Source organism: Pelobates fuscus, unplaced genomic scaffold (genome assembly GCF_036172605.1).
Source record: "Pelobates fuscus isolate aPelFus1 unplaced genomic scaffold, aPelFus1.pri H_4, whole genome shotgun sequence".
NCBI classification, from domain to species: domain Eukaryota; kingdom Metazoa; phylum Chordata; class Amphibia; order Anura; family Pelobatidae; genus Pelobates; species Pelobates fuscus.
The window spans coordinates 224,616-251,040 of NW_026961993.1; the positions used below are offsets into that span (position 1 = coordinate 224,616).

A 26,425-nucleotide genomic window follows, 5' to 3' on the forward strand; every position below is an offset into this window, starting at 1 on the left:
CCTCTAATGCGACACAACAACATTTTCTGAGCGGTCCTACTATTCTACATCCCTCAAGTCCCTCACACAATCTTAGCTGGTCTATTGGCCTCACAGCGAGGGCCCCCAAATTCACGAACCCAAGCATAGACGAAGTTGAGCCCCATCACAGGGGATACTCCCCTCGCACATATAAGTCAAGACCACACACATTCTGGAACAACCAGACATCCACGGTTACCATACACACAGACACTAAGGCACACCAGTCAGACATCTATCCTGTGCTATTTAAATACTGCTACTATAGGCTGGAGCTTAGATGCTTGTTAAAAATGTAATAACTAAAATGTGCAATCAATCATGCCAACGTGTATGTATTGGCATATGTATATGCTGTTGTGGCAAACTGTTGAAATTCTGTACCCACCTGCACAACGAAAAATAAAGAATTAAAAAGAAAAGAAAAAAAATCGGTAAATGTTTTTTAATGAAAAAATCTATGCCAAAATCATGCTATCATGGTTTGTTGTTTTTTTTTTTTTTTTACCCAATACATAACATTCCTAATTTTATGTCTTTCCAGTTGGACAATTCTGATGCCGGATGAAAATGATCCTTCCGCAGAACGTCAGCGAATTTCCCCCAGTAGGGAATGGAAAGCCAGGGGACGATTCCGAGCGCTCCCCGTGCGTGCTGGGGATTATTCCTATTATATATTACAGTGTTCTGCTCTGCTTTGGGCTCCCAGGTAAATTCTCCTTGTAAAGAACTAACACATGTAAACAGTCATATGGTAACACCATCTCAAAAACACCAACCGGCTTTGAGAACTAGATGAGCAATACATTGTTACCTAACACAGAGCGGAAGTTAAAAAGATGAAAATAAACATATTGGGGAAAAAAACACATCACAGTGAAATAAATGTATAGACCTATACAAGCAAAATTGTAGTGCCATTGCTATAGTTGTAATATTTTCAAATTCTGTAACGCAGCTCCTGAACCCAAAATTGTACCTCCGTTGTAGATAATTCCCAAATCCCACAAGGCTAAGGATAAGTGTAATTCCCAAATCCCACAAGGCTAAGGATAAGGCTAAGGATAAGTGATTATAGCTCTCCCTTACCCAAACACAGTTACATAGTTACATAGTTACATAGTTACATTGCTGAAAAGAGACTTGCGTCCATCAAGTTCAGCCTTCCTCACATTTGTTATTTGCTGTTGATCCAAAAGAAGGCAAAAAAAAACCCAGTTTGAAGCGCTTCCAATTTTGCAACAAACTAGGAAAAAAATTCCTTCTTGACCCCAGAATGGCAGTCAGATTTATCCTTGGATCAAGCAGTTATTACCCTACATTGAAAGATTATATCCTTGAATATTCTGTTTTTGCAAGTATGCATCTGGTAGCTGTTTGAACATCTGTATGGACTCTGATAAAACCACTTCTTCAGGCAGAGAATTCCACATCCTGATTGTTCTTACAGTAAAAAAAAAAACTTTTCCTTTGCCTTAGATTAAATCTTCTTTCTTCCAGTCCAAACCTTGTGTCCTATGTAAAGTTTGTGAATAGATTTCCACACAATGGTTTGTATTGGCCTGAATATATTTGTATAATGTTATCATATCCCCTCTCAGGCGACGTTTTTCTAAACTAAAGAGGTTTAAATTTGTTAACCTTTCTTCATAGCTGATCTGTTCCATTCCTTTTATTAATTTTGTAGCCCACCTCTGCACTTTTTCTAGTGCTATAATATAACATCAATCAAGACTTGATGAAGGGTAAAACAACTGGATTTATTGAAAATGGGCACAGGTTTATATACACAGAACCCCAGCATGAGGTCTCTATTCAACATACAGTAAGTCCACCCAGGCATCTCTTTTTCTAGGAGAAATTTGTGTCAGCTCTCTGTTAAACTAATTATCTCCTTGATACAGAGAGCGCAACATGGAAAAAAAAAAGCTAAAATATCCATGAAACAACATTGTGGATATATGATATGATTTTGGGAAGGTCTGATCCGTGTGCCCATTCCGTGAAAATAACTGTCACGGTTCTCGCCGCGACATCCAGACTGCAAGACGAGGTCGCCCCAGAAGTGCCCAACAAGGGATTTGAACCTGGGTACTTTGCGGTCCTGGGCCTGTTGTTTCTCCTCAGAGCCACCTTACAGTTCTAGTATTGCCCATAGTCCAATCTTGCCTTGTATCCAGCACTGGGGGCTGGCCGTTATCTGTGGCTGCTCCAATATTCTCGCACACCTGAAGCTGATGTCCGTTAGCTCGGTATATAACACTGCCTCTCCCAAAAGGCAGTGTCAGTTCAATGACTCTGGTTCCTGTTATTTCGAGTTCCTGTTGTCCTGTTAGTTTTCGGCTTCTGACCTGGGCTTTGTTCTTGTTTATCCTGAATTCTGGCATCCTCTGACCACTGGCTTACCCACGACTATTCTCCTGCTCTAGTCCTTGTCTGTACTTCGACCTGGTTATCCTGAACAGCCCCCGTGCACAGACTCACAGGCCAGGTGAGTTCTTCCCTGACCACCTTGGCCTGTGTTTAATTGCAAGGGTGAGCATATCTCTGCACACTGGACTCCCACCAAGGTAAGCCGTGACAATAGCGCTCGGATCCATGGGGTATTGTCCAGATGCCACCAGGCTAAAGTTTTAGCCGGCCGCTACAAAGGTTTTAACCAAAAATAATTCCTTGCGGCGGGTGCCAATTCCCAGTCTTTTAACAGGAGCTCTAGCTGTAATGGATTGTAGGTTCCCTCCAAAAAGCTCCATGCTTATGTTTTGGAAAGGATTCGAAACTAAGGGGCAAACTTGACCGGGGCTGGGTGCTGACTATGGTCGAGCTGGAGTTCCAGGGCACGTAGAGGAAACTCCTGCTGGCGGTGTCTGATTACTCCAGCTCTCTGAAGCGGCCAATGGGCAAGGGAAAGAGTGGTGCTGGCTGGCACACACATAGGGGAGTGGGGTGAAAGGGGAAACATAGTCTGGAACAGCAAATTATAGTCTTTTGGGGTACAGGAAGAAGCAGAAAGGGTAGAAGGAAAGTTTGCAGTGTTTGTGTGATCTAGCCATTGGATCCAGAGTGGAATGATATCAATCTATCATGAATCGTAGCAGTTAATCTGCCCATCTGCTTGTTGTCATGAACGTTGGTAATGACTTGATACAAGGGGAGAATATCGTCTGTTGACTAAGTTTCTGCCAGAGCTGATCTAGCAGCTAATCTGCTCCCAGCTGTTTATTTTTATTTAGAATCCATCTTTAAGTCTTGAAATGAGACCTTCCCAGGTATCTAATGGGATCCGTCCTGCAAGCACGGAATAGAGGAGAGAATTACGGTATGGCGGTACTTTGAATGTGGTCTTTAGTCATGCATGTAGCTGTAGCATCTCGTTCAGTTTGACCCAGGTGGTAGATTAACTGGGGGAGTGTGCCATCTATTGAGAATTGTAAATCATTGCTTCTGCAGGTGAGCTGAGATTGGGACTCTATCACGTGAAACTTCCAGGGTTATTCACTAAAGAGAGAATTTACTGGGATTTTTTTTTTTTTTTTATATTAAAGGCCAAAGAAACCAGACGTAAAGCAAAGCTGACTGAGAGACATTTTCCAGAATTCTCACTCTAGTGAATAACCCTGCTAGTGTAAATGACCAGAACATGAAAACGAGGACAGTAGAGGGAATAGCTGAGGATGGTTCTAGGCAAAACTCTTCAGACCAAGAAGAGGAAAGCGACATTGGCTTGGAGGGGAGAGAACCCACGGGAGGCCAAAACTCTATATTTGTAAAAGAACAATCAAGTCTTTCATGTTCAGTCTACAATTACGTATCTTTTCCATTGTGCTAACATTTCTACAGCGAATTCAACTCAATAAATAGTCAAAGAGAATATTATTACTAGAATTAAAAGGGGCCTTCTCAAACTAGCTGCCACCAGTGTCTCCTCTACTACCAGTCTCTACTATTCGCAAACTTCTGAATTCTTGACGTTCGAGCTCAGTCACTAGTAATTCTTGGCATCTCGGAGGTTGTGGACCATCAGGGTTAATCACTAACCCGGACTAAGAATTTATAAGGGGTATGTGGCAGAATTGCTCCAGTTTGTGTGTTGTTGCCTAAAATGATTTTGTCAATTTTCACAAGTTTAGTGTATAACATTATGGATGTTACCCATAGCTCAATGCCATCTAAACTGAAATCCAAAATATACACAATCCATCGGTTTTAACATAAAGCGTTAGCTTTCATTAATAATATCAAAATATTTAATATTATGTTATTATTGCCTAACTTAATGGTAATCGTTTTATTGACCTTAGAAGTATAAAAACTTGACTTTTAATGGAATTTGCCCTTATTTGCTCCACAATGAGCTCTATCTACTTATATATTATATCAATACCAGTTTGATTTGTTTTAGGTTAATTATGTCGTATTAAATACTTGGGAAATTACAGATTGATGTTCATCTAGTACATAGCCTTATCTCATATAGCTACACTACCATGAAAAGCTGTAGGAGCTTTGCACCCCACAGGATACCCAACCCAACCTAAAGCAATTTCCAGGGGTTTATGAAATTAGTAAAAAAGTAGTTCGCTTTCTGAGCGTGTGATGGAAGTCGTCCGTATGGACTAATAAACAGTTCTTTATCATTAAAGGGAAACTAAAGTGCCCGGAAAACAAAATTGTTACTAATTATTGCAATTATAAAAAAAACTACAATAATTGCTATTGCAGGATTTGGGGCCTGTGACAAAGCACCTAGACCACTTCAATCAGCTGAAGTGCTCTGGGTGCCTATAGTGTCCCTTTAAGAGCAGTTTATTTGATGGCACCTTTGGGTATGAATGAAAACAAAAATGCAGAATCACAGTAAGGAGTATTTTGTTAATTCTTTAATACAATATTTATAAAAAGTTTTGCTATGCATGCCTAACAAAAATATTTGTTCCACAATTTAGATTTCTATAAAATCGCCCCTTCAATTCCTTGAATTAATTAGAGGGAGTTGCTATATTTCGCAAGCTGTACTGCTACTAATGTCATCAGGTCCTTACAAATACCTATTAGAAGGCTATTTGGCCATTTTTATTTATCTATTTTTGTCTTACCATCCTGTATTTTATATTGCCATTTCAGATTATTTTTTCAATATAGCGAGATAACGAGTATTGTACATTGTCTAAAGATTTCCTTCCCCAAAACGTTTATAAAGGATAAATGATAAAAAATTGTCTCTGTTTTAAAAGCAATGGATATACAAATTGCCGTTCTTTTATATGTTTATGTGCTAGCAACGCATCCCATTTTTAAAAGAATATTGTTATGCTAATACTTTTTCAAACAAAAGGTTCTGCCTGGTTGTGAAGAAGGGGTTAAGAATAACCAAAACATTTTTGTCGCTTATTCAAGTAACTGTTTGGTTTCATTAACATATCTGGATTTAAAAGCATTTACTAAAACTTCCTGTTATTTGCTTGGTTATTAGAATTGCAAAACAGATTAACCCAGAATAAACAGGAATCTCTGTGCGCAAACACACAGCTAAAATGAGGCGAATTGCTAAACGCTCATCAAGTTCTAATTATTAATTATTAAGGCTTATAATGTTTTCCGGTAATAATCAAGCACCCATAATGCATAGCTCTCCAAGCATCACAGCGAGCGCAAACTGATTTTAGGGGAAATGCAATCAGTCCATCGCGCATGCATCCTGGAGTCAGTGACAGACACATAGGGAGTGTAGAAAAAAGGGGTTTTGTTATAGGCGCTCACTATTACAGATATATCGGGAGTGTAGACCCCGCCTGAACGGCTGAGTCTGACTGTACGGGACGTCAGTGAAATAAAGCATTCTGGAGGTGTGATAGCTCGTTTGGTTAATGTGCCAACTAGATCATGTTCAAGACTCAGATTCACAGATCAGCTGGTCTTTTCATCGTAATGTCATACAATGACTACTGTTGAGTGGTTACTAGAAATATCTTCTTGTCAGTACAGGATCTGTATACTTTCAGGAGAATGCACTTTGCTACCTCTTAGGATGATAAAAGGCCGGTGTAATTAGATAATCATTATTATGCTTTCAAAATGTAGAAGATTGATTTCCAGGTTGTTGTTTTTTTGGTGGATGTGCAGCAGTTTGTGTGTTTGTGTGTTTGTGCTAGGTTAATTCTGACGATGACTGGAACAACTTCACTAAATCACTCAAAGTATTCAAATATCCCACTAAGCTGAGGCCCAGGAAACTTTAGTGTTTTCTCACTAGTGAGATCCTGTGCAGTTTTGCGAAACTCCAGAACAGGGGGAGAGTGCATGGAGAATGAGAGCAGGGGGAGAGTGCATGGAGAATGAGAGCAGGGGGAGAGTGCGTGGAGAATGAGAGCAGGGGGAGAGTGCATGGAAAATAAGAGCAGGGGGAGAGTGCATGGAGAATGAGAGCAAGGGGAGAGTGCATGGAAAATAAGAGCAGGGGGAGAGTGCATGGAGAATGAGAGCAAGGGGAGAGGGCGTGGAGAATGAGAGCAGGGGGAGAGTGCATGGAAAATAAGAGCATGGGGAGAGTGCATGGAGAATGAGAGCAGGGGGAGAGTGCGTGGAGAATGAGAGCAGGGGGAGAGTGCATGGAAAATAAGAGCAGGGGGAGAGTGCATGGAGAATGAGAGCAAGGGGAGAGGGCGTGGAGAATGAGAGCAGGGGGAGAGTGCATGGAGAATGAGAGCAAGGGGAGAGGGCGTGGAGAATGAGAGCAGGGGGAGAGTGCATGGAGAATGAGAGCAAGGGGAGAGGGCGTGGAGAATGAGAGCAGGGGGAGAGTGCGTGGAGAGTGCGTGCAGGGGGAGAGTGCGTGGAGAATGAGAGCAGGGGGAGAGTGCATGGAGAGTGAGAGCAGGGGGATAGTGCATGGAGAATGAGAGCAATGGGAGAGTGCGTGGAGAATGAGAGCAAGGAGAGTAAATGGAGAATGAGAGCAGGGGGAGAGGGTGTGGAGAATGAGAGCAGGGTGAAAGTGCGTGGAGAATGAGAGCAAGGGGAGAGTGCGTGGAGAATGAGAGCAGGGGGAGAGTGCATGGAAAATGAGAGCAGGGGGAGAGTGCGTGGAAAATGAGAGCAGGGGGAGAGTGCGTGGAGAATGAGAGCAGGGGAGAGTGCATGGAGAATGAGAGCAAGGGGAGAGTGCATGGAGAATGAGAGTATGGGGAGTGCATGGAGAATGAGAGCAGGGCGAGAGTGCATGGAGAATGAGAGCAGGGGGAGAGTGCATGGAGAATGAGAGCAAGGGGAGAGGGCGTGGAGAATGAGAGCAGGGGGAGAGTGCATGGAAAATAAGAGCATGGGGAGAGTGCATGGAGAATGAGAGCAGGGGGAGAGTGCGTGGAGAATGAGAGCAGGGGGAGAGTGCATGGAAAATAAGAGCAGGGGGAGAGTACATGGAAAATGAGAGCAAGGGGAGAGTGCGTGGAGAGTGAGAGCAGGGGGAGAGTGGTTGGAGAATGAGAGCAAGGAGAGTAAATGGAGAATGAGAGCAGGGGGAGAGGGTGTGGAGAATGAGAGCAGGGGGAAAGTGCATGGAGAATGAAGGCAATGGGCGAGTGCGTGGAGAATGAGAGCAGGGGGAGAGTGCGTGGAGAGTGCGTGCAGGGGGAGAGTGCGTGGAGAATGAGAGCAGGGGGAGAGTGCATGGAGAGGGAGAGCAGGGGGATAGTGCATGGAGAATGAGAGCAATGGGAGAGTGCGTGGAGAATGAGAGCAAGGAGAGTAAATGGAGAATGAGAGCAGGGGGAGAGGGTGTGGAGAATGAGAGCAGGGTGAAAGTGCGTGGAGAATGAGAGCAAGGGGAGAGTGCGTGGAGAATGAGAGCAAGGGGAGAGTGCGTGGAGAATGAGAGCAGGGGGAGAATGCATGGAAAATGAGAGCAGGGGGAGAGTGCGTGGAGAATGAGAGCAGGGGAGAGTGCATGGAGAATGAGAGCAAGGGGAGAGTGCATGGAGAATGAGAGTATGGGGAGTGCATGGAGAATGAGAGCAGGGGGAGAGTGCATGGAGAATGAGAGCAGGGGGAGAGTGCATGGAGAATGAGAGCAGGGGGAGATTGCATGGAGAATGAGAGCAGGGGGAGAGTGCGTAGAGAATGAGAGCAGGGGGAGAGTGCGTAGACAATGAGAGCAGGGGGACAGTGCATGGAGAATGAGAGCAGGGGGAGAGTTTGTGGAGAATGAGAGCAGGGGGAGAGTGTATGGAGAGTGAGAGCAGGGGGAGAGTGCATGGAGAATGAGAGCAGGGGGAGAGTGCATGGAGAATGAGAGCAAGGGGAGAGGGCGTGGAGAATGAGAGCAGGGGGAGAGTGCATGGAAAATAAGAGCATGGGGAGAGTGCATGGAGAATGAGAGCAGGGGGAGAGTGCGTGGAGAATGAGAGCAGGGGGAGAGTGCATGGAAAATAAGAGCAGGGGGAGAGTGCATGGAGAATGAGAGCAAGGGGAGAGGGCGTGGAGAATGAGAGCAGGGGGAGAGTGCATGGAAAATAAGAGCATGGGGAGAGTGCATGGAGAATGAGAGCAGGGGGAGAGTGCGTGGAGAATGAGAGCAGGGGGAGAGTGCGTGGAGAATGAGAGCAGGGGGAGAGTACATGGAAAATGAGAGCAAGGGGAGAGTGCGTGGAGAGTGAGAGCAGGGGGAGAGTGGTTGGAGAATGAGAGCAAGGAGAGTAAATGGAGAATGAGAGCAGGGGGAGAGGGTGTGGAGAATGAGAGCAGAGTGAAAGTGTGTGGAGAATGAGAGCAAGGGGAGAGTGCGTGGAGAATGAGAGCAGGGGGAGAGTGCATGGAGAATGAGAGCAGGGGGAGAGTGCATGGAGAATGAGAGCAGGGGGAGAGTGCGTTGAGAATGAGAGTATGGGGAGAGTGCGTGGAGAATGAGAGTATGGGGAGTGCATGGAGAATGAGAGCAGGGGGAGAGTGCATGGAAAATGAGAGCAATGGGAGAGTGCATGGAGAATGAGAGTATGGGGAGAGTGCATGGAAAATGAGAGCAGGGGAGAGTGCATGGAGAGTGAGAGCAGGGGGATAGTGCATGGAGAATGATAGTATGGGGAGAGTGCATGGAGAATGAGAGCAGGGGGAGAGTGTATGGAGAATGAGAGCAGGGGGAGAGTGCATGGAGAATGATAGCAGGGGGAGAGTGCATGGAGAATGAGAGCAGGGGGAGAGTGTATGGAGAATGAGAGCAGGGGGAGAGTGCGTGGAGAATGAGAGCAAGGGGAGAGTGCGTGGAGAATGAGAGCAAGGGGAGAGTGCGTGGAGAATGAGAGCAGGGGGAGAGTGCGTGTAGAATGAGAACAAGGGGAGAGTGCATGGAGAATGAGAGCAGGGGGAGAGTGTATGGAGAATGAGAGCAGGGGGAGAGTGCGTGGAGAATGAGAGCAAGGGGAGAGTGCGTGGAGGATAAGAGCAGGGAGAGTGCGTGGAGAATCTCCACGCACTCTCCCCTGCTCTTATCTGGAGAATGAGAGCAGGGGGAGAGTGCGTGGAGAATGAGAGCAGGGGGAGAGTGCATGGAGAATGAGAGCAAGGGGAGAGTGGGGGAGAATGAGAGCAGGGGGAGAGTGCATAGAGAATGAGAGCAGGGGGAGAGTGCGTGGAGAATGAGAGCAAGGGGAGAGTGCGTGGAGAATGAGACCAGGGGGAGAGTGCGTGGAGAATGAGAGCAAAGGGAGAGTGCGTGGAGAATGAGAGCAGGGGGAGAGTGCGTGGAGAATGAGAGCAGGGGGAGAGTGCGTGGAGAATGAGAGCAGGGGGAGAGTGCATGGAGAATGAGAGTATGGGGAGAGTGTATGGAGAATGAGAGCAGGGGGAGAGTGCATGGAGAATGAGAGTATGGGGAGAGTGTACAATGGAGAATGAGAGCAGGGGGAGAGTGTATGGAGAATTAGAGCAAGGGGGGAGTGCGTGGAGAATGAGAGCAGGGGGAGAGTGTATGGAGAATGAGAGCAAGGGGAGAGTGCGTGGAGAATGAGAGCAGGGGGAGAGTGTATGGAGAATGAGAGCAGGGGGAGAGTGCATGGAGAATGAGAGTATGGGGAGAGTGTATGGAGAATGAGAGTAGGGGGAGAGTGCGAGTATGGGGAGAGTGTATGGAGAATGAGAGCAGGGGGAGAGGGAAGAGCAATAAATATATAAAGTTTACTGTAGGTGGGCTTTATGTCGGGTTTTAATTCCTATTTCTAGAATGTACATTTACTGAGGTCATCGACCTTTTCTTATCTCTGCTCATTCTGCCCGTTTAACCGCATAGTCGGTAATTAACTGAATAGAAATATTTGTCCCTTTGTAAACTATAAATCCAATCTAGACTATAATAAAGCTCAATACCCCAATCTGTAACTCTGACACCCCCACAGCTAAGACGGACCTGATATGGTGTTAATAAAGAAAGCTCCTCGACTCTCAAGCTTGGACCAATGCTGTTTATTGCAATCATTTTTGCAATCTGTGCATCGGGCAGCCTGGCTACCTCTCTCTCTGTGTGTAGCATACTTGAGAAAAAACGGAGTAATTATCCTCTAATCGTATCCGGCCTCATTGCTGCGGTAACGTGCAGCTGATTGCTGTGGGCTGATTACGTGAACGATACCCGCTAATTAGCTCATTAGCCCTAATTCCTTTATGAGATGCTGATAAAATGTTTTCGGACGGGGGGGGGTTAGAAAAACCCAGCTGAAATGACAGAATAAATGAGCCGGATGATTTATCCCCTCACCCAGGAAACACGTCCCTTATTAAAACCTGTAAGAATTGCTCTCAGGGGCTTTTAACTGTGAACCAGAGAAAACCGCACCGAAGGAGTTATGCCAAGAGAACTTCAACTTCTAAATTCCTTGCAACTTCCATGCCCATAGTATATAATGATCTCACAGCGTCTTATACTAAATGCATGTTTCAGGGCCCCATTGGATAACACAGAGACTGTGGAATGTTGTGTACGTGTCCTAATGCCACGCACAGCAGTGAAGACCACGGAAATGGTCCATTTGTCTGTGTCTACAGTAGGCTGGTGAGATTTCCCTTTAACTGGAGAAGGACCTGCAGGATATATAGGTGCACATGTGGTTCCATTTTATACCTTAATTTAACATTTTTGTAAAAGCTTTTGAAATGATTTAATATTTGGAAACCTACTTTAATATTGAAACATACTTATAATATATTTAATATATATATTTTTTATATTTTAATATTTTTTTAAAAAATATATATTTTAAAGGTTTATCCAAAAATATTAAATCATTTGAAAAACGTTTCCAGCGATATCAAATCAAGGCCTTAATTCAATAATGGCTGAAGTTTGCGATTCTTCGTATCTGAACTACAGCCCCCCTTGATGCACTGACAGACATCAATGTCCTAGTTTGAATAGCAGAGGGACCTTGAATTCATGCGGATGTACCGTTCCATGAAGCCGTATCTCAGTATAATGCCACATACAACCAACACTGCATTTGGACACTTGACCATGGCGATGTACATTACAGGTTAGTTGGAGAAAATCTAACACTTGGCCCGTCACTAAGTGCAAATGGCTAAATTCACACAGGCTAACCCTTAAGTACTCTAGTAGGAATACTGGGTCACAATCAGCGGTGTTGCGGTGTACGTTATTGAAACACAGTTTGACACATTAAGCCTTGAATGTTTCCACCAACTTCATGAGCTAAGTTGAGGAGCTCATCCTGGGCTTGCAGCTTGGCATGCCTTGAGATCGAGATGTGAAAATCTTCATGCTGCCAGCAGTGGGCAAACTGAAAAAGAACAAGTATCACTTTTTTAAAACATGGCATGGGTACCCACAATCCTCTATTTACGATGGAGAGAGAGCACTTCCCCTATCATCTACCCCCCAAGTTCAAGGATTTGGGTGTTCAGTATACAGGTGGGCAACTGCCTCCATCTCCTCAACTATATACTGGTGGGACTGGGGAGATAATTCATGAAACTGTGGACCATAAGATTTCAGTCCCATCCTCTGTGTTATTATAAAAGCATAAAGGACCTGGTGGTGTCCAGTCCACGACCTTCAGAACCGGAGAACAAGAAGATGGCTTGATGCTCTGTCTAGTTCTTTTCAGCGAAGCACATTAGGCAGATGGAGAGCCGGTGGGTTTGGCCACTTTAAAATGTGAGTGACTTTCTCACCTCTGAAGTCATCATTCCTGCTGATGTCTCAGAGCTTCGGCCAGCTCCGTAATCAAAGCTAATCCACTTATATGTCAGCACAGCACAGGCCTGAGGCTGAGAAACCTGTGGCAAGACATGTCCCTCTATAAAACATACTTTGGTGATGTGATCACTAGCACGTGCAGGCAGAATGCAGCTACACAATATCCTTCATACACATTACCCTCTCCGGACCAGCATCTCAGATCTGAAGGTGGTAAAGCACCCTCCGGCTGGGCCCTGGAGACATCCTGTTTTATTTTATTACATTTTTTTTTCCCATTTAGAAACGTCTTGGCTATTTTAGGACCTGTTGATCTGACACATATAATATCATTCCATGAAGAGTGATCAAATCGTGTTTATTGAATTCTACTGAGTTATTTATTTTAAAAAAGTCACCCAGCCTACGTCTTCCTAAAACAGTATATAATGTTGGTAGGAATATGAAGGGATGGACAATCTTAGATCTTGTGAATTAAAATGAACACTACTGGAATTAGCAGGAGATAATTAACGGGAGATAATGGAAGGTAGGGAAGGTAAAATCATGATAATCCTCAGTGTATTCATAGAAATCAAATCAGTTTATGTCATTGTGTGTTAATTTTTTATATTGCAGAATAAAATATCACTTATTTAAATGATATCAAGGCATTTAATTGGTGAGGAGGACAACGTTTAAATACACAGGGAGGAGGGGGACTCGTACATGTCTGTATTTTCTATTATTTTTTTAGAAGAAGTGTTAGCTCTTGTGGCTTTGTACCGGATAGAATAATACGAAAGTTTTCTGTAATTTACATGCTCTTATTTTTAATGTACATATTTCTCCTGAAATTCATTATCTTAATTAATATTTCCCTTAATTGCCCCCATTGACCTAATACTGACTGTCATTTTCAAGTTAGTCTTAATCTCAATGAAGTGAAGTGGTCTGGGTGCAATGGTCCCGTAACTTTAACCCTGTAATGTCAAACACTGCTGTTTAGTAGATACGTCTTGTTTAGATCGCAGGGCTAAACACATCACTAGTAGACATCTTGCTGCCGCACCTGCACTTTTAGTCCCCAATGCGCCTCTATGAGATGCTTTGTATTGGACTGTTAGGAATGCAGCCGTGATGTCATGGGCGGAAGGACGAGCAGTTGCTGGACATGATTTTGGCGGTGGAATAGAAGGTAAGAAATATACTTTCACCCCTCCCCCAATTTCTATCCACAGGTTTATATTCCTAACACTGTTTGTATGTTTGAAGATAATTATGACAAATTTAAGATTTTAGGACGAGAGTTACAAATGCTGATAATGAAAGACATCACATTTTAGTTTTAGGTTATAAAGCCAAGTTTAAGAGTTTTGGGTTAGATCTGGGGTAAATCCTATTTAAAGGGACATTCCACTGTTTAGTAGATATAGCCTCAATGAAAAAATGAATTTAATTATGTATTTCTTTAATTGGGGGCATATCTAAAATCAGCTTGCAAAAGATACAGACATTGTGCCTGCAGCTTCCATTCTAAGCCCGCCCAGACTTTCTGTGGCTGTCCAATCACAGGCTTCCCAATGCATCTTACAGGGCAGGTGCTCTGGGCAAATGCTGCCTCTTGAGTTTAGCTCCAATGAGCTAACCAAACCAGGAAGTAACAGGCCTTTGAAACGCTGCAAATATCGATATTAACCTGTTAGCTGCCAGGGGTGTCATTAGCCAGCCAGGAGTTCCTTGCACAGAACTGCTTTCAATGGCTTTGATCAGTCTGCTGACACTCTCAGCCAATGAATATTGACAGTCGCTACTTCCAACATCTGCACGTCTGCAGCTTAACCAACAAAGGGGCATAGGAGCTGGCAGGGACCCAGGTAAGGGGTGGCAGGGACCCAAGTAAGGGGGCAAAGGGTTTACCCCATTACTGGGGAACCAGGCTAGAGTGCTCTTGGCATCATAACCTCTACAGCATGCTTGGAGTAACCCTCTAACCATAAATCTTGCATTTTAGTAAGAAGCATAGCAAAAAATGAATGATGGCAAATGTAAATGATGTTTCTATGCCATGCTCAGCTGGTGAATTAAATCGGGTTGGGCACGGTTTATATGTGGATCTATCGCCAATTGGATAATTCTTAGCTCGTCGGATGACATCACTGGGTTCTCTGGTCATTTAGCACGTAGACCTTGTGTTCTTAGATTAGGCAAATGTTCCTGTGCGTTGAGCTGTTTGCCAGCTTTATATGGGTAACTGCTTGCGTACAGAGGTTATCGCGCTGTGTGTTTACTTTGTAAAAGTGCTCCCCTAATCATTGCACTATATCTCCATAGCAAAGCAGACGTGACCTGGATTACAGAGCAGAACTGAGACACGTGTTTATCTCACTGTGTGACACCACAGGGACAATGTGTAAACCTAACGAGACAGGACTCATAACCCGTATTAGAACACACGGACCATTAAAAGCGCACGTAGCATCCTAACGTAGAAAAAGAGAAAAAAATCTGAATTTATCTTTAAGAATAAGATGAATTATTGCCTAATGTAGGCCTCGATTTAATTCGGAGAAGCTTTTATATTGACCCCCTAGGCTTTTATTTTAAAGCCATTTTTAACATATCGGACAGGCCCATTTAAAGGGTGCCATGCGCCTATTAAATGGAATTCAAGGTGACCTTTTAGGTGACGTTCTCTCCTACTTATAAACATTTATTAATGACATGATAAAATATGTAAATTTATAACGAGCAATGTATCTTATTTACACAGACTGATTGCTGAACACATTTATTGTAGTTTAAAGACACATTACTGGGAGTATTATTGCTGTGGAGCTCTGTTATACACTCAGACACATTACTGGGAGTATTATTGCTGTGGAGCTCTGTTATACACTCAGACACATTACTGGGAGTATTATTGCTGTGGAGCTCTGTTATACACTCAGACACATTACTGGGAGTATTATTGCTGTGGAGCTCTGTTATACAGTCAGACACATTACTGGGAGTATTATTGCTGTGGAGCTCTGTTATACACCCAGACACATTACTGGGAGTATTATTGCCGTGGAGCTCTGTTATACACTCAGATGCATTACTGGGAGTATTATTGCTGTGGGGCTCTGTTATACACTCAGTCCCATTACTAGGAGTATTATTGTTGTGGAGCTCTGTTATACACTCAGACACATTACTGGGAGTATTATTTCTGTGGAGCTCTGTTATACACTCAGACACATTACTGGGAGTATTATTGCTGTGGAGCTCTGTTATGCACTCAGACACATTACTGGGAGTATTATTGCTGTGGAGCTCTTGATACCGGAGAAACTGACGGAAGCCAAGCACAGAGAGATGGACACAGGTTTCTTCAGGAAGGAAGAGATTCTTTATTGGATCACCGATCGGGACTCAGAGGGACTAGCGTCACCAAAATACAGCAAATTCTGAGCCCCGGACAATAGTGCAGGCTCCTTATATAGGCATATAACTCCTCCCATATTAAGCTCCACCCGCACATTCCCTTGACCAATCAACACAAGTAAGAATTAACTTCCTGTTTGACCGCATGGCTTGTCCAGCACAATGGAGGAGGGGGAATACTATATCCTGTATTCTTGCACATGCTCCGTACACTACTGATCGTATCTTGCCTCGTGCAACCAACTGATCGATACGTCAGCATATGCACGTACACATGCCACGTGGTAATCTCGGCCTACTAAATTTATTTTTACCGAGATTCCACCACATTCCCCCCTTTGATGCCTCTTGATATTTTACAATTACTTGAGGCATCACTTAACCTTGGTTTGCTTACACCGCAAGTTACCTTGAACCAGACCAGACTTATCTTATGATGTGAATCTTTTAACACTCATCTTCCTGCATTGGTTCTCCTTGATCTAAAGCCTTATACTTATAAATCGCCATTATCTGTGCAGCAGCCTTCCTCTCTGCTATACTTCCTATCAGGCTTTGCACAGACCTAACTACTAGGGGTATAAGACACGGCAGGAGTAGACACAACAGTAAAATCAGTAGGACTCCACCTACCACTGCCTTAAGCCCTCCAAACCATTCATACCAGCTACCAAACCAACTACTTGGATTGTACCCTTTCCATACCTGAGTAGGCACATGCGCTAGTTTAACCATATGGCTAGTAAGCTCAGCTATTGCTTGCCCTTCGTCGTCTATTTGAAGACAGCAATTGCTTAGGTTAAACTTCCCACATACACCTCCCTCTACTGCCAAAAGGTAATCCAAGGCTAATCTATTTTGGTAGACTGCTGTCCTCATCCTGGTGTTATGTTTCGCTAGAAGATTGAGCGCTTGTGATGTCTCATTTGTGATAATCTCAACCACCGCCTGTAATCTTATAATACGGTTGAGCATATAAATAGGGGTTCTATAACCAAAGGTACCATCCTCAGCCCACGTGGCTGGCCCATAATAGTCTATGATACGCTGGGGAGGCCATTCATTATCTTCCCAGGTGCCTATCTCTATGGGTCCCCTTTTCTTCCTATGATTCACATCATACACTTTAACACCTAAAGTCTCACCTGTTTCAATCGGTAACAAGAAGAAGGATGGTTTGAGCATACCCAACACACATGCCCCTTCCCAGTCCTGTGGCAACTCCGAATAGGCTTTCTTACCACAGATCCAGTACAAATTTGCTGGGGCTCTCCAGGTAGATGTGATGGATAGATCAAACCACACGTCCTTTAAATTGGCGTATCTAGCAAACGGGTTTGATGGTTCTGAGACATTTGAAGCCGACCACCAAGTTGTATTCTTTGTATCATCATCATAAGCTTTTTGCCCTAGACAAGTTAATTCTCCTACAGAAGTATTATACATTATTCCTTTCCTTGCTATGCAAACATAACCTATGATGGAGGTCTTTAATCTCCACTCAGATTTACCTCTAACACTCAAATGATAATCGGCTTGTGTAGATATTAGTTGGTCAACTGCCTCAGAACCGGACATTACCTCCTTTGCTTCCCAAGGCCATTGGTCTCCCATGTTAGTACCTCCACACACATAGCAGTTGGTAACATTAAGACTACCGGCAATACTTTCAGCTAGATCGATAAACAGGTTTTTAGCATTATGGGGGATCTTATTATCTATACTCATCTCTTCATAAAAGGAATGGTATACTTGATGAGTCTGGGAGGATACCGTATCAGTCTCTATTCCTATAAACAATAATGTCCCAGGATCTAAACCCGTCCCGTATATCTGAAACCCAAATAAATTTCCATACTTATCTAAGAACTTGTCGGGGTTATTAATAAGTATATGGACTGGGTTGCACTCCATAGACTTACAATATGGGCTAGTCGGCAACTTAGTCACTATCATGTCTTTATCTACTGTCTGTCCCCAAGTCGCCCACCCCACACAAGACCAATATGGACAAAAGTTATAGTCTTTATTTGGGCATCTAGGACTCACATATTTATTTTTGCTACTGGGACAAATGTATTTATCGTTAGACCCATACGTCCTCTCCCATCTAAGATCCCCACATACATTCCACGGCTTTCTACCACTCGATATCGCTTTACACGCATCAAATAGCAGAACACCCGAAGAATGTACGGATTCTAATACCGTCTTATTAATTAGGGTCCCCTGAGGATCTCCATTCCTGAGAGTCAACCAAATTGTACGAGGTTGATACTCTGGACTGAAGCACTTAGGTTCTCCTACTCCTAAATGGCACACACTATAGTCTATATTTAGGTATCTACATCTTGATACCTCTCCTTTACATTCGTATTGTGAATGCCAAATTAGGGTTTGGGAAATATGGTTACCTGTTCTCGTAGTCTTAATGCATACCTCACAGCTAGGAGTGTCGGTACCTCTACCTTCCTGAATATAAAAACACATGTAAATAAACACAATCAAAAGCACATCTTTCGCCGTCATCCTCAGTCTTCGTCCGTGCGATGGAACCTCAGCTTCCAGGATGTGAGGGCTGCAGGGAATGGAGTTCTGCTCGTCTTCACAGGTGTCCCTTCGAGACTTTCCTGGCTTATACACTATGTGATGGTAAGCGGACAGGCTTTATTATGGCCTTCTCACTCACACCTGTAACAATAAAATTTGTAATCCACAATAATTCCTCGTTACTCCGACTGAGTAGTGCGTTTCAACCGGATCTTGCAGGGATTCTCTGGATCTGCTGTAACTTGCCAAGAATCGACTGCTGCTGGTTTAACCCTGGAGTGATGTATCCACGGAGTCACTTCTGCTACTTTTATCGCTGTAGGGGTAGACAAAAGAACAACATAAGGACCTCTCCACTTGGGCCCTAACGGTACATTATTCCACTCTTTAATCCACACTTGATCTCCTGGATGATAACTATGAACAGGGGGATAAATATTCACAGGTAATCTATCTTGTACCCATTTCTGTACCTCCTCCATAGTCTTACCCAACTCTACAACCTGCTGCCGAGTAATTCCTTCTCCCAACTGACTCAAATCCCCCCTTAAGTTACCAAGTACGGGAGGTGGTCGCCCATACATAATTTCAAAAGGAGAGAGGCCCATCCTTCTGGTAGGGGTACTGCGGATTCGCAATAGAGCTATAGGTAAGAGAACGTTCCACTTAAGTTGGGTTTCCTGACACATTTTAGCCAACTGGTTCTTAATAGTTCTATTCATTCTCTCTACCTTACCAGAACTCTGGGGTCTATATGCAGTATGAAGCCTCCACTTTATACCAAGCATATGAGTCAGTTGTTGTAGGCACTGGTGAACAAAAGCTGGACCATTGTCCGATCCTATAGAACAGGGTAGTCCATATCGGGGTATTATTTCTCGTAGCAGGAATCTCACAACTTCTCCTGCTTTCTCTGTACGAGTAGGACATGCTTCTACCCAGCCTGAATAGGTGCACACAATTACCAGCAGGTAACGATGTCCACCCGATTTAGGCATCACTGTAAAGTCTATTTGAAGATCGGACATGGGGAGTCCCCCCATAAACTGGACTCCTGGTGGTTTTACTGGTCCTTGTCTTGCATTATTCTTAGCACACGTTACACATCTGCGTACAATGGCCTGAGTCAAGTTGGACAATCTTGGTATGTAGAAATGTTTCCTGAGAGATTCTTCAGTACTGTCTCTCCCAGAATGTGTCCCGTTATGATAATTTTGGACAATTTCTACCGCTAGCGATGCTGGTATAACTATTCTTCCATCTTCTAGCTGATACCACTTGTTCTCCAGATACTTTCCCGGTTCAGTCTTTAACCACTCCTCTTCTTGAGCTGTATAAACTGGAGTCCATTGGGACAGTGGAGTTGGTATAAGAGCAGCTATATGCCCCACATACTCCTGTCTTCCTGATTCAGCAGCACGCTTAGCTGCACTATCTGCCATCCGATTTCCCTTGGTTACATCACCATCTCCTCTCAGATGCGCTCAACAATGTATGATACCGACTTCTTTCGGCTCCCACACTGCTTCCAATAGTTGTAGGATTTCGGCTGCGTATTTGATTTCTTTGCCTTCTGAATTCAGTAGTCCTCTTTCTTTATACAAAGCTCCGTGGGCATGAGTGGTTAAAAACGCATACTTAGAGTCCGTATAGATATTCACTCTTAAACCTTCAGCCAATTGTAACGCTCGTGTTAGTGCTATTAATTCTGCCTTTTGTGCTGATGTTCCTTTCGCCAGTGGCCGAGCTTCTATCACCTTGTCTATTGTTGTTACTGCATATCCTGCATAGCGGATCCCTTCTTTCACATAACTACTGCCGTCGGTATAATATTGAACATCGGGGTTCTGGATGGGAAAATCACGAAGATCTGGTCTACTTGAAAATACTTCATCCATTACTTCCAAACAATCATGTTGACTTTCAGTAGGTTGTGGCAAAAGGGTAGCTGGATTTAAGGTGTTTACAGTCTCTAAATGCACTCTTGGGTTTTCACACAACATTGCTTGATACTTGGTCATACGGCTGTTACTAAACCAATGATTTCCTTTGTAATCCAACAACGTCTGTACTGCATGTGGGACTCGTACATAAAGTTCTTGACCCAGAGTGAGTTTATCGGCTTCAGCTACTAGCAGGGCGGCTGCAGCTACGGCTCTTAGACAAGGTGGAAGTCCGCTGGCCACTGCATCCAATTGCTTAGACATGTAGGCAACAGGTCTTTGCCATGATCCCAAGTACTGTGTCAATACTCCCACAGCCATTCTTCTCTGCTCGTGTACATATAAGTAGAATGGTCGTGTGTGATCAGGTAGACCTAATGCTGGGGCACTCATCAAAGCCTTCTTCACATCTTCAAATGCCGTTTGCTGTTCTTGGGTCCATAAGAAGGGGTCGTGCTCTGTACCTTTGATAGCTGCGTACAGAGGTTTTGCCAGTATCGCATAGCTGGGAATCCATATCCTACAGAAGCCTGCTGCCCCCAAGAATTCTCGCACTTGTCTTCTATTCTTGGGTATTGGTATTTGGCAGACAGCTTCTTTTCTCTCTGGCCCCATAATTCTTTGACCTTCAGAGATATGGAATCCCAGATACTTGACAGTTGGCAAACACAACTGAGCCTTCTTTCTAGACACCTTGTATCCTGCCTTCCAGAGAATGTGTAGTAGATCGTGCGTTGCTTGCTGACAGATTTCTTTTGTAACTGCTGCTATCAACAAGTCATCTACATATTGTAACAAGACACACTCTCCTGGGATGGACTCGAAATCCAATAGATCTTGACTTAGGGCTGAACCAAATAGGGTAGGTGAATTTTTAAACCCTTGGGGCAGTCTTGTCCAAGTCATTTGGCGTTTTGAGCCCGTTACAGCGTTCTCCCATTGGAAAGCGAAAATACATTGACTTTCTGCGGCAATTCGGAGGCAAAAGAAGGCATCTTTGAGATCTAAGACTGTGAAGTAAGTAGCCCCGCCCGGAATTAAAGCAAGCAGGTTATATGGATTGGGTACAACTGGATGTATGCTAACAACCGCATCATTGACTGCTCTCAAGTCCTGCACAGGTCGATACTCATCTGTACCGGGCTTTTGAACAGGCAGCAATGGGGTGTTCCAGGGGGAAGTACAGAATTTTAGGATACCATACCGTATGAACTTATCCAGATAGGATTGGATGTTCTTCTTAGCCTTCTGTGGGATGTGGTATTGTCTTAGGCTTACTGGATAAACCCCAAGTTTCAGTTCAATTTTTATAGGTGGAATATTGCGGGCCAGTCCTGGTGGGTTGTTCTCTGCCCAAACTCCTGGTATGTTAAACAATGTCTCATCACTCCTAGGGTTTTGGCTAGTCAACACTGTATAAAGTCGCCACTCTTCTTCCTTTGGTACGGATAAAGTCATAATACCTGAAGGTCCATTAAACTTTAAGGATGTTGTTCCATTTGGTAGGAACGTAATCTGCGCTTGTAATTTTGATAGCATATCACGTCCCAGCAATTGGACTGGACATTCAGGCATATAAAGGAATTGGTGTTTTACTACGTGGCCTCCCAATGTACAGAGTCGACTTTTAAGAACCGGTTTTTCAGCACTTCTTCCAGTTGCTCCTATTACAGTAATAGTCCTTCCAGATGGAGGAGCAACTAGATTAGTCACCACTGAATGTTCAGCACCAGTGTCGATCATGAACGCACTCCTTTTCCCCCCTATTGATACATCGACCATAGGCTCCGCTCGACCAAGGGGGATGGAGCCCGGTCGGTATCAATAGTCCTCCATGACCGTGTCAGCCAATCCTACAAAGTCCCTACCTTCTCTATCGCGGGACCTTTGCGCTGCTGGAATATACCTGTCTTCCCTAACACTTCCTCTGTTCCCATTACTCCCTCTATAACCATTATTCCCTCCGGGGCCTCCTCTACCTCTCGCTCTGCCTCTAAAGTTTCCGTAACCTGTCCTAGGTCTGTCTCTCTCAGACTGTTCCCTTCGCGGGCACTCATTTCTCCAATGCCCTTCTTCCCTACAGTAAGCGCACTGATTTTTACTTAGAGGTTCCTCATTCCATCTACTATCGCCTCTATCTGGGCCCCGTCTATCTACGCCTGCGATCGCTACCGCTAGCATATCAGCCTTTTTACGCATCTTGCGCTCTTCCTCTTTCTTATTTTCTGTATCCCTGTTCATATAAACCTTATTAGCTACCTCCATTAGTTGGGTGGTGGACATACCTGCAAACCCTTCTAACTTTTGTAGCTTGCGCTTAATATCTCCGTATGCTTGGCTGACAAAGGCGGAGTTAACCATTCGGGAATTGTCTGCGTCTTCCGGATTAAAGGGGGTATACAAGCGGTATGCCTCCAATAATCGGTCATAAAAGACACTGGGCGCTTCATCGCTTTTCTGAATCACCTCAACTGTCTTCGACATGTTAATGGCTTTCTTTCCTCCGGCTTTCATGCCAGCAATTATAGCGTCTCTATAGGCTCTGAGTTGAACCATATCAGCACCATTTACGTTCCAATCGGGATCAGTATTGGGATAATGTGTTGCGGCCCATGCTGCTGGATTAGCTTGATTCAAAGCACGGGCTCTATCTTCTAATGCTTTAATGGCTGCTTGATTTATTCTTGTCCTTTCCTCATTGTTAAATAAAGTCATTAGTAACTGCTGGCAATCAGCCCATGTCGGATTATGCGTCTGTACTATTGAGGTGAACAGATCAGTCATGGCTTGTGGTTTCTCAGTATACGAGGAATTATGGGTCTTCCAGTTTAAAAGGTCGGTAGTGGTAAATGGGACATATACGAAGACTGGGTCAGCGTGTGCCATTTGACCTGCGGCATCGATATAAGCTGACCCGGGATTTAGGCGAAGAGGCATCTGATAGTGCTTTAATTGTTGGGCACCAGTCAACTGTCGGGTTTGGATGGGGCTACGTAGAGAGGCGTCAGTCATGGGTTCCGGTCGGGGAGAGATAGGGTATGGGGATGTGGGAGGTTGGTTTTGGGAAAAGGTCGTAAATAAAACACTTCGGGCCGAGCTAGATGAAGCTTGACCGGAAGTCTGAAGTGGCGCCAAATCAGGATATTCGTTTCTAATGGGGGTGGGTTCTGGTTCCGGAAGGGGAGATTTAGTACGAGGGGGGGTGGATCCTGTACTGGAGGAGGAAGCGGAAGTGGATGAGGGTAATGAGGGGAGGGGTGCAGGACTTCCTGCGTTTGCGTCACTTCTTCTTAACGGAAAGTAAGGGGGCGGCAAAGGGATCTCGGACTCAGGGGGCGTGTCCAAAATGGGCCTAACACCAGTCCTAGTGGACGAACAAGTCCTAGCTACCATGAGGCGACACTGCTCCTCGTGGCATGTCTGGAGCCATTTTGGCGAGTCATTTACGGCCTGTCTCCAACAGTCAATATAAGGAAACTGGCCGTAAAGTTCAGGCCTACCTGATACAGCCACGTGTAAGCGCTGTACCAGAGTTGGATCCAAACTGCCACGTGGCGGCCATGCCGCAACCAAAGTAGGCCACTCCCTAGTGCACAAAGTGACCAAACGTACAGGAGACATCTTTACCCCAAAATCACAAATTTTAAATCCCTTTTTAAAATTCTTCACCATACAACCTAAGGGATCCGGAATCGTTGACTGCGACGCACCCATACTTAACAATGGAACGTCGTCGACAACGAATACTATACACGCGTACTATTCAACAGTCACACCCGTTTCCTCTGGCAACAGCACCACGTGGTACGGTTACCAAGTGAAACGTACACAATAACAATAAACACTCAGGGAATTCCCGTACACACACAGCTGTTACACCAGTCACTATATAATCAATATTATGCCCTTTGGCGTAACTATACAGTCACCCACGCTATAATTCTCTATATACGAATTACCCGTCTATAACACACCCCAGTAACATCGTCTTTTACAAATAGCGGTTACAGTACGGTTAGCATAGGTCAAAGCACAAGTTAAGGTCACAATACAATTATTAGTGGTTATGATGTTAAACATGCAATGGACGACAATGATTAGTACTTATTATACAATGTCAGTAAATATACAGGGTTATGGTACCGTGCACTATAATACAGCAACACACTATTAACACTCTCGCTAGACGGCTGAGCTCGCGCTATCTAACAAGATATACACTTTACTAAACAATCGCTAACACATTTACAATTCCCAACTAAACTATTGGCCAGTACCTTGAATGGACTACCTAAAAACAATCTACATACGTTTTGGTTAGCCACACTGCCCAATCACCACATATATAGCGAGCTAGAGAACCGAATTTACACAGACGCCTCTTAGTCGCACTATACAACGAGCTAGAGGACCGAATTTACACAGACGCCTCTTAGTCGTACTATCAAAAGTCTAGTGGGTTCCAAATTCACACGCCTTCCCACTTAGCCCAGATAGGATGAGAACTAGCGAACCGGATTTACACAGACGCCGCTTAGTCTCCCGGTCCCTCCGACCTAGCGAACAAAATATACACCCTAGAACGCTAGTCTAGACAAGACACCGGTGTCCGGCTAGGGCTTATTTTACACCAGAGCGCCCTGCCTGACTAACCAAATCAAACGGTCTGACTAAAGAGCGTTCGATCGAGCGGTGCGCCTTCGCTCCTTCCCTCCGACAGAGGGGGCAGATACAGATTCAAAAACCCCTTTGGGCCTACCGCACAATCGGTATACCCCTAGCGGGTCCTGCCGTCTAAAACAGCAGTTGTCTTACCTCCTCGTTCCTGAACCTGAGTTCACACTCATCGACGGGGACACCCCAGCACTTCTCACGTAGAGGCCGATGATCTCCTGGACAACAGACCAGTGGCGCCGAGACGAAGGGAGGTCCACGCAGAAGTTCAGGGGTGCAGCCGTAGAGAACGTGGGCAAAGATAGACCGTCTCACGCCTCTGCCTCTCAGCTACCGTTGAACGATGAGCTTCCCGGCCAATGCACCAAATGATACCGGAGAAACTGACGGAAGCCAAGCACAGAGAGATGGACACAGGTTTCTTCAGGAAGGAAGAGATTCTTTATTGGATCACCGATCGGGACTCAGAGGGACTAGCGTCACCAAAATACAGCAAATTCTGAGCCCCGGACAATAGTGCAGGCTCCTTATATAGGCATATAACTCCTCCCATATTAAGCTCCACCCGCACATTCCCTTGACCAATCAACACAAGTAAGAATTAACTTCCTGTTTGACCGCATGGCTTGTCCAGCACAATGGAGGAGGGGGAATACTATATCCTGTATTCTTGCACATGCTCCGTACACTACTGATCGTATCTTGCCTCGTGCAACCAACTGATCGATACGTCAGCATATGCACGTACACATGCCACGTGGTAATCTCGGCCTACTAAATTTATTTTTACCGAGATTCCACCACACTCTGTTATACATTCAGACACATCACTGGGAGTATTATTGATGTGGAGCTCTGTTATACACTCAGACACATTACTGGGAGTATTATTACTGTGGAGCTCTGTTATACACTCAGACACATTACTGGGAGTATTATTGCTGTGGGGCTCTGTTATACACTCAGTCACATTACTGGGAGTATTATTGCTGTGGAGCTCTGTTATACACTCAGACACATTACTGGGAGTATTATTGCTGGGGAGCTCCGTTATACACTCAGACACATCACTGGGAGTATTATTGCTGTGGAGCTCTGTTATACACTCAGACACATCACTGGGAGTATTATTACTGTGGAGCTCTGTTATACACTCAGACACATTACTGGGAGTATTATTGCTGTGGGGCTCTGTTATACACTCAGACACATTACTGGGAGTATTATTGATGTGGAGCTCTGTTATACACTCAGACACATCACTGGGAGTATTATTACTGTGGAGCTCTGTTATACACTCAGACACATTACTGGGAGTATTATTGCTGTGGGGCTCTGTTATACACTCAGACACATTACTGGGAGTATTATTGCTGTGGAGCTCTGTTATACACTCAGACACATTACTGAGAGTATTATTGCTGTGGAGCTCTGTTATACACTCAGACACATTACTGGGAGTATTATTGCTGTGGAGCTCTGTTATACACTCAGACACATTACTGGGAGTATTATTGCTGTGGAGCTCAGTTATACACTCAGACACATTACTGGGAGTATTATTACTGTGGAGCTCTGTTATACACTCAGACACATTACTGGGAGTATTATTGCTGTGGAGCTCTGTTAT

The 26,425-nt window shown here is 44.5% G+C and overlaps 1 protein-coding gene across 1 annotated transcript in view; it reads left to right on the plus strand.

Annotated features, from left to right (window-relative positions):
* The first annotated feature begins 591 nt into the window (after positions 1–591).
* LOC134585326 (probable G-protein coupled receptor 142) overlaps positions 592–26,425 on the plus strand; it is a 32,382-nt gene continuing 6,548 nt past the window's right edge. Inside the window, exon 1 of the mRNA XM_063440736.1 lies at positions 592–730. Coding sequence (XP_063296806.1) covers positions 592–730 — 139 coding nt within the window. The remainder of the gene's footprint in view (positions 731–26,425) is intronic.